Source organism: Saccopteryx leptura, chromosome 4 (genome assembly GCF_036850995.1).
Source record: "Saccopteryx leptura isolate mSacLep1 chromosome 4, mSacLep1_pri_phased_curated, whole genome shotgun sequence".
NCBI classification, from domain to species: domain Eukaryota; kingdom Metazoa; phylum Chordata; class Mammalia; order Chiroptera; family Emballonuridae; genus Saccopteryx; species Saccopteryx leptura.
Window position 1 is genome coordinate 211,342,370 of NC_089506.1, and position 8,510 is coordinate 211,350,879.

Here is an 8,510-nt window from a genome sequence, read left to right on the forward strand (position 1 = left end):
GAAGCATTGCACATCGGTCTGTCTGAAAGCCAGGCTCCCTTCTTGCTGCTTTTGATGTGGGATAAACCACATTCCTGAGTGCTCCCTGGCCCCCAGCATGTCTCCCTTTGTGCCAGCCATGGAGCTTTGGTCCTGCATTAGGGCACAGTGCTTCCCAGATGAGAAGGCATGTGTACTATCCACATGGGTCCCAGACTCAGAGTCCTGTGGCTCTGACCTGTGCTCCTTGTCAGCGAGGCCTGAAGTTGGATGCTGTGTCAGTCAGTTGCTCTAGCCCAGGGTCTTTAGGCCCAAGCGTCAGTCCATGGACTATGGGATGTTTCAGAGCTTTCTGGTAGAGGCCTCAGCCAGTGGTGGCTGTCTTTATCACCTGTGGTGGCTGTAGCTGGCAGAACTCTGCTTTCTATCAGTCCTCTACTCTGAGCATAGTTGACCCACAGGTGATGCTCAGCAGGTGTCTGGGTTCTGAATAGGTGGATGAGAGGCTTGGCTACACTCCTGATCTCCAGACCATTCAACACCAAGCAGGATCTGGTTCAGAAGCACAGGCAGCTGTTGAGCTGCTCTGGATCTGCCACTTGCCACTGTCTGTGTCCTTTTGGTCTTACATGCATTGTCTGCTGAGAGCCTTACAGCTCTCCTCTAAGGAGGTTATTATTTTCCCCATTTTGCAGATAAGAAATTCAGAGAGGTCGAGTAATTTGCCTAGGACCACACAGCTAACAAGAAGCAAAGCTGGGCCTGACCAGGTGGTGGTGCGTTGGATAGAGTGTTGACCCAGGGCGCTGAAGAACCTGGTTCGAAACCCCGAGGTCACCAGCTTGAGCGTGGGATCACAGACATGACCCCATGGTCGCTGGCTTGAGCCCAAAGGTTGCTGGCTTGAAACCAAGGTCACTGGCTCGGCTGGAGCCCCCCAGTCAAGGCACGTATAAGAAAACAATCAAAGAACAACTAAAGTGGGGTAACTACGAGTTGATGCTTGTCATCTCCTTCCCTTCCTGTCTGTGTCTCTCTTGGAAAAAAAAAAAAGGCAGCAGCAGAGCGGGGGTTCCAGGTTATGTGAGCCCAGTTCTAAAACTGCATTCTCACTCTTCTCACACTGCTTCTGAGGCCCCTGGGAGTGTGGCCCAGCTTTTTTTTTTCTATTTATTTATTTTTTTATTTTTATTTTTTCATTTTAGAGAGGAGAGGGAGAGAGAGAGAGAGGAGACAGAGAGAGAGAAGGGGGGGAGGAGCTGGAAGCATCAACTCCCATATGTGCCTTAACCAGGCAAGCCCAGGGTTTCGAACCGGCAACCTCAGCATTTCCAGGTTGACGCTTTATCCACTGCGCCACCACCTGGTCAGGCTTTGCTTTTTTTTTATTTATTTTTTTATTTCTTACAGAGACAGAGAGAGTCAGAGAGAGGGATAGTCAGGGACAGACAGACAGGAATGGAGAGAGATGAGAAGCATCAATCATTAGTTTTTTATTGCACGTTGCAAGTGTGGCCCAGCTTTTTGCAGCCTTCTCCCCTGAGTAAGCCTCTATCAAATGAACTGCTTTGTTGAGAGAAGCTTTGTTGCTCCATAGTGACTGGCCATTGTCAAGTTTTGTGAAACAAAAAATAGTAATAAGTGAAAACCAACATTGAGCATCTACTGTGCGATCAGGCTCTGTGCCAGGCACTTTACAAACATGACTTCATTTCATTCCTATGGCAGCCCCATTGTAGGTGAGGAACCAGAGGCTCCGGGAGATCGAGAACTTGTCCAGGACACTCCGCTGGGATTTGTACACAGGTGATCCCAGAGCTTGCCTGTATGACCACTATACCATACTGCCTACCCTGGAAGATGGCTGTCACAGGAACCTTGATACCCTCAATCAGCTAACCAGGCAGCTACCTTGGCCAGGGGTGTGGCCCCTGAAGCTTTGCAGGCCCGTCTGGCCTTCCCGCATCCATGGGGTTCTGATAACTAGAACTGTGGGGCTCCCATGCCACTTTGGTTTGAAGCCTGCAGGGATGGTTAGGGAGAGATGGTTGGGGGAGTTGCCCAGTTATAGCTTTTTTTTCTTTAGTGAGAGAGACAGATGGACAGACAGACAGGAAGGAAGAGAGAGGAGAAGCTTCAACTCATAGTTGCGGTACCTTAGTTGTTCATTGATTGCTTTCTCATATGTGCCTTGACTGGAGGGCTCCAGATGAGCCAGTGACCCCTTGCTCAAGGCAGCGACCTCAAGACTTGGGCTTCAAGCCAGTGACTCTTGGGCTTGCAACCATGGGGTCATATCTATGATCCCACGCTCAAGCTGGCAACGTTGGGGTTTCGAACCGGGGTCCTCTGCATCCCAGTCTGACGCTCTATCCACTGCGCCTGGTCAGGTTACAGCCTTTTTCTCTTATCTTTTTCTTTTTGTATTTTTTGAAGTGAGAAGCCGAGGGTGGCAGACAGACAAGACTCCCGCATGCGCCCGACTGGGATCCACCTGGCACGCCCACCAGGGGGCGTTGCTCCGCTGCAACCAGAGCCATTCTAGTGCCTGAGGTGGAGGCCATGGAGCCATCCTCAGCGCCCTGGCCAACTTTGCTCCAATGGAGCCTTGGCTGCTGGGGGGAAAGAGAGAAATAGAGAGAAAGGAGAGGGGGAAGGGTGGAGAAGCAGATGGGCACTTCTGTGTGCCCTCACCAGGAATCGAACCTGAGATTTCCACTCACCAGGCCAACGCTCTACCCCTGAGCCAACTGGCCAGGGCCCAGCCTTTTTCTTAACATTCATTATTTAGCAACAATTACCACCGTAGGCAGAGAAGTTAACTGGTGAGTTCAAGGTGGTATGATGGGTTGCACTAGGGCAGGGGTTGGGAACCTATGGCTCGTGAGCCAGATGTGGCTCTTTTGATGACTGCATCTGGCTCGCAGACAAATCTTTAATTAAAAAAATAATAACGGGCCCTGGCCGGTTGGCTCAGTGGTAGAGCGTTGGCCTGGCGTGCAGGAGTCCCAGGTTCGATTCCCGGCCAGGGCACATAGGAGAAGCGCCCATCTGCTTCTCCACCCCTCGCCCTCTCCTTCCTCTCTGTCTCTCTCTTCCCCTCCCGCAGCCCAGGCTCCATTGGAGCAAAGTTGGCCCGGCACTGAGGATGGCTCTATGGCCTCTGCCTCAGGCGCTAGAATGGCTCTGGTTGCAACAGAGCAATGCCCCAGATGGGCAGAGCATCGCCCCCTGGTGGGAATGCCAGGTGGATCCCGGTTGGGCGCATGCAGGAGTCTGTCTGACTGCCTCCCTGTTTCCAACTTCAGAAAAAAAAAATAATAATAATAATGTTAAAAATATAAAACAGGCCCTGGCCAGTTGGCTCAGTGGTAGAGTGTCAGCCTGGCATGCAGGAGTCCCGGGTTCGATTCTCGGCCAGGGCACACAGGAGAAGCACCCATCTGCTTCTCCACCCCTCCCCCTCTCCTTCCTCTCTGTCTCTCTCTTCCCCTCCCGCAGCCAAGGCTCCACTGGAGCAAAGTTTGCCCGGGCACTGAGGATGGCTCTGTGGCCTCTGCCTCAGGCTCTAGAATGGCTCTGATTGCGGCAGAGCGATGCCCCAAGATGGGCAGAGCATCGCCCCCTGGTGGGCATGCCGGGTGGATCCTGGTCGGGCACATGCGGGAGTCTGTCTGACTGCCTCCCTGTTTCCAACTTCAGAAAAATACAAAAAAAACCCCATATATATATATATATATATATATATATATATATATATATATATATATATACACATTGTCATGTATTACAATCCATTCGTTTCCTACTGCTCATGTTCATGGTTGTGGGTGGCTGGAGCCAATCACAGCTGTCCTCTGGGACAACATCAAATTTTTATTGGATAATGTGTAATGTACATGGGTCATTGTATGGCTCTCATGGAATTACATTTTAAAATATGTGGCATTCATGGCTCTCTCAGCCAAAAAGTTTCCCGAGCCCTGCACTAGGGCATGTGGCAGCAGAGGAAGGTGTGTTGAGAGGGTTGAGGGTGTGCCAAGCTTAGGGAACCCTCTGGAGTCACCTTGTGGCCTGCCAGCCACTCCGTTGCTCAGACACCACCAGCAGTTTAGCCCAGAGCTTCCTGCCCTACTTGTGAGTGGCTTTAGGCAGGGTTGGGTGGTCCGTTGAGGCTTCCCAATCAGCATTTTGTCCATTATTCATCTTTACTCCATGAGGCAGCTGGCTGCAGCCCTGCCCTTTCTGTGATTACAGGAATCTTCACCGAGCTTTGGTTTCTGGTGTGAAACACGGGACTTATGAAATTTCCACCCACTTGTGAAATCCAAACCCACTTCCATTTATTAATTCCCATTCCCAACTATGGCCCAGAATCATGTCCTGCCACACCCATTAGGGAAGAGCAGGGTCGTTGGACGCCTAACAAAGCCAGTTCTGGAGTCTGGGTTCCAACCCAGAGGCCAAAGAGGGTCTTGTCAAATTCCAGTGGAATCCAGACTCCAGAACCCTGTGCAAGGTGGGCAGCTTAGGGATGCCATGGCATATAGCACTGGCTTTGTGATCCCCGCCCACCTTCCTCGAGTACCATCTCTGTGTCTGGGGATGATCACGAAACACCTCTGTACCTCAGTGTCTTTTTTTTGTTTTGTTTTTGTTTTTTGTGCCTCAGAGTCTTAAGTTGTGGTTAAATGACACAAGAAATAGAATGTATTTGGCATGGTGCCTGGCACCCTGGCTCAGTTGGTACTTATTGACATATAGGAAATCTAGTGACAGAAAAGTACAGAGAACAAGGGAACTGCTGGATGTGCCCTGTGAACAGTGTTGGCCCGCAGTGAGCATTCTCCCGGCATCCTCCATGCGCCCACCTGTGTACCGTCTACATGCATGGTCGTTTTCACATGTGCTGGCTATATGGGACCTCTGCTCCTTTGCCCATCCCAGCCGCCTTCCTGGTCTCTAACCACTCAAGTCCTCTAGGTTCCTGGCTGCTACCCAGACATTTCTTACGCTTTCTCCCCATTTTGGCTCCCCCTGGTCCCTCTGCCTAAGAATTCCTAGTATTCCCATCAAAATTCTGTCTGCCCTTCAAAACCCATCCCAGTAGAAATGCCATTGTCTCCCAGTGTCTCCATTTCACTGCTGGTTTCTGTCTGTCGCCTCTCCACACCTCTGGTCATACGCTTAGTAGACTGACTCCTTGCTTGCCTCTGTTGTATATGACCAGCTGCTCTCGGTGTAGAAAACTGCCACATGGCACTGCCATGGAGGTTTCCCCACGAGGCCTGGTGGGTACCAGATATCTGAGGGCAGGGGCCCACGTGTCTCTGTAGTCTATGAGTGTTCCCTCTCAGTGCGTGAGTGACTGAAGGAGCAAGCCAGTGGAGGAACAGGTGACCAGTCCTCTCTCACCACTTGGCCCTTGATGTGTTTTGGCTAAATGCCTGCCCTGTGGGCTTTCACTCTCGGAAGGTGCAGAGTGGTTCTGCTGTTTTGTTGTGTTGAATGGAGCACACTTAAATAGTGTTGCAAGAATTAGAATGGCTCCGTTTCCTCATCAGTAGAATGAAGGTTGGACCAGCTGATCTCAGAAGCACAGAAAGTGCCCTCATTGGTTCAGGTGGCAGAGTGAGTTAGTGGTGAGTCTGGGATTGGTCCCCAGTTCTGGCTCTAGGCCACAGTATTATTCCTGAAGCCGTTGGCTTCTGTGCTCTGTAGCTGCCACTTTGCCTTGGCTCGTTTGCCTCTTTCAGAGGCCAGGGGAGAGCCCCATCTGCCTGTGTGGATTCAAGCTGGTTTATCCCTTACCCTCTACCTCGCGAGCCCCTGAAGCCTCCCAGAGCCGCTTTTCATTGAAGAGGCTGGTGGCTGCTGCTCTGTGCTTCATAACCTTAACTCTCCGAGGCGCTACCCTCAGCAGCCGTTTCCAGGGTCCATCTCTAGGGGCTGACGCCTGCTAACCAGATGCCTGCTTTGCCCATAGGCCAAGTACCTGGCCCAGATCATTGTGATGGGGGCACAGGTGGTGGGCAGGGCCTTTGCCCGGGCGCTGCGGCAGGAGTTTGCAGGTAAGCTTGGCCCCTGTATCCCCCTGGCATGGGAGTTCCTGCCCATGTCGGATTTCCCCCAGAGCTATGGGCCCCTCGTGCTGGGCAGTTGTGAATGCAGAACTCTGGGCTGGGGCTCTGGCAGCTTGGGTGGCTTATGTCACTTCCCATGGTGGGGAGCAGTGCTAGACTTGGGGGCACTCCCATAAAAGAGCAACCTGGTTGACAGAAGCATCCAGGCAAGGGTTGGCAAACTGGCCTACCTGGCCGTCTGTGTCTGTAGGTGGAAAGTTTCATTGGAACGCAGCTGTGCCCTCTGGCTGTTTATAAGGCAGAGTTTAGTAATTCAGCATGGACTAATTGGCCTGCAAACCCTAAACCACTTACTCTCTGATCCTTTAAGAAAAAGTATACTAGCTTCTGATTCTAGGGTCATTGACAGGGAAGTGGTCACCCAAGGCAGCCTGCTTTGGAGGCCTAAGTGACCAGTGGGCAGCAAGCCTTGACAGAGCTATTGCTGTCACTCCCTGTCCACAACTCCACTCTGCTCCCCTTGGTAGCCCAAAGATGCCCATCTTCCTGTGTGCCCAGTGAGAGGGCAGTGGAGAGAAGAGGGACAGGTCATCTCGTGGTCGAGGCTCCAGGTTTGGGGACCAGAACCTGCCCCCATGGAGCGTATCTGTCCTCGTACTGCCCCCCTTCCCAAAGAAAGCACTGCTGGAGAAGCGTCCTCTAGCCGCTGCTGCCTCCGTGTGTCCTTCCTCCCGTCCTGCCCGTCAGGGGTGAGCCACCCACAGGAAGGCGAGGGAGTTCTGGGCTGCTGAGGGCTGAGCACTAATCCGCGTGTCCACACAGCCAGCCGGGCAGCAGCTGACGCCCGGGGACGTGCCGGACACCAGTCTGCAGCCGCCTCTAACCTCTCTGGCCTCAGCCTCCAGGAGGCCCAGCAGATTCTCAATGTCTCCAAGCTGAACCCCGAGGAGATCCAGAAGGTGAGGCCACAAGTAGGGAGGCAGGCCGACAGCATGGGCAAGAGGGAGGGAGGCCTGGCAGGAAGGCTGGGGTGAGGCTTTGGCTCCATCCAGCTGGGATTCTGACTTGTGGGAGCCAGTGTCCCTTGGTAGTGTTAGGCCCAGGCAGGCAGTAGCAGAGGCATAGAGCAGTTGGTGCCATAGCCGAAGCCCTCTCCGGGCGTGCCTGTCCGCCCCTCTGCCCCTTAGCAGTTGCAGCGGCTGCCTGTGCTGAGTTGCGGGCTCGCAGGGTGGAGGAGTCGAGCCCTTCGCTTTCCTTCCTTGTCCTCTCCTAGCTCCCCCGCCTCTGTAATCCAGAGACTGCACACCTCTCACCGTCTCCCCTCCTCTGCAGAACTACCAACACCTGTTCAAGGTGAACGATAAATCTGTGGGCGGCTCCTTCTACCTGCAGTCAAAGGTGAGTGTCTTTGCTGCTGGGAGGAGGGCAAGCCATGTTCCAGGCAGTTCAGAGCTTGGCAGGTAGAAAAGTGTGCAGTGGCCCTGGCTGGGTGGCTCAGTGGTAGAGCGCAGCCCAGTGTGTGGATGTCTTGGGTTCAACCCTGGTCAGGGCACACAGGAGAAACGGTCATCTACTTCTCCAGCCCTCCTCCTCCTTCACCCCCCCACTCCACTTCAGACACGGCTTCCCCCTCAGATAGATTCAAGCGCCTTGGCCCTGGGCACTGAGGATGGCTCTGTGGAGCCTGCACCTCAGGTTCTAAAAACAGCTCAGTTGTGAGCACGGCCCCAGATGGGGGTTGCGGGGTGGATCCCAGTCTGTCTGTCTCCCCTCCTCTCACTTGGGAAAGAAGAAAATGAAAGGTGTGTGAGCCTTTTCCTAGTTCCCCAACCTCAGGTTGGCCCCCCTAAACTGTCACTGTTGGGCCATCAGCCCGAGCCCTGCGGCAGCCTGGCTTTGAGGGAAGAGGAGGACCATTATTAGCTGGTGGATTGCCAGAAGCAGTTCTGAGATTCCGGACGACAGTCCATATGTGCCCTGGGCTCTGCCCCCCTCCCGCGGGGGAAGCCGCCAAGCCACCCTTCCCACCCCGGGCACTAGACCTGCACAGTTGTCCAGGACACAGCTTGGAACTGGACTATCTTGTGCAGGCCGCCCAACCTAGCTGTTTGTAACTCCTTCCCCAGGTGGTCCGAGCGAAGGAGCGCCTCGAAGAAGAGCTCCGAATCCAGGCCCAGGAAAACAGAGAGAAAGAGCAGAGGCCCCAAACGTGACCACTTGACTCCTCCCACCCCCTGCCTCTAATTTATAGCTCTGCAATAAATGTCTTTTCCGCATTTCCCAAGTGTGCACATCCAGATTCCAGCTGCTCTTCCTGCCAGCTGGGGGCTGGGCTGGGGTGTAAGTTTGGTGAGAAGCCAGCCAGCCCGCTTGGGCCCTGCCTGCCCATGGAGAACTGGCCAAGTTCTGTCATGTACTAGACATGGCCACTCCTGGTCACAGCACAGT

At 53.6% G+C, this 8,510-nt stretch overlaps 1 protein-coding gene across 4 annotated transcripts in view; it reads left to right on the forward strand.

Annotated features, from left to right (window-relative positions):
* LOC136403683 (mitochondrial import inner membrane translocase subunit TIM16) overlaps positions 1–8,338 on the forward strand; it is an 82,497-nt gene extending 74,159 nt beyond the window's left edge. For 3 of the 4 annotated variants that reach the window (XM_066382710.1, XM_066382711.1, XM_066382714.1), the window contains 4 exons: positions 5,966–6,050; positions 6,885–7,021; positions 7,395–7,460; positions 8,189–8,338. In XM_066382710.1, the coding sequence (XP_066238807.1) occupies positions 5,966–6,050; positions 6,885–7,021; positions 7,395–7,460; positions 8,189–8,275 (375 nt within the window). In that variant the 3' untranslated portion in view covers positions 8,276–8,338. Of the gene's footprint in view, positions 1–5,965; positions 6,051–6,884; positions 7,022–7,335; positions 7,461–8,188 lie in introns of all 4 variants that reach the window. The other variant, XM_066382712.1, reaches the window with a different exon arrangement.
* The last annotated feature ends 172 nt before the right edge of the window (positions 8,339–8,510 follow it).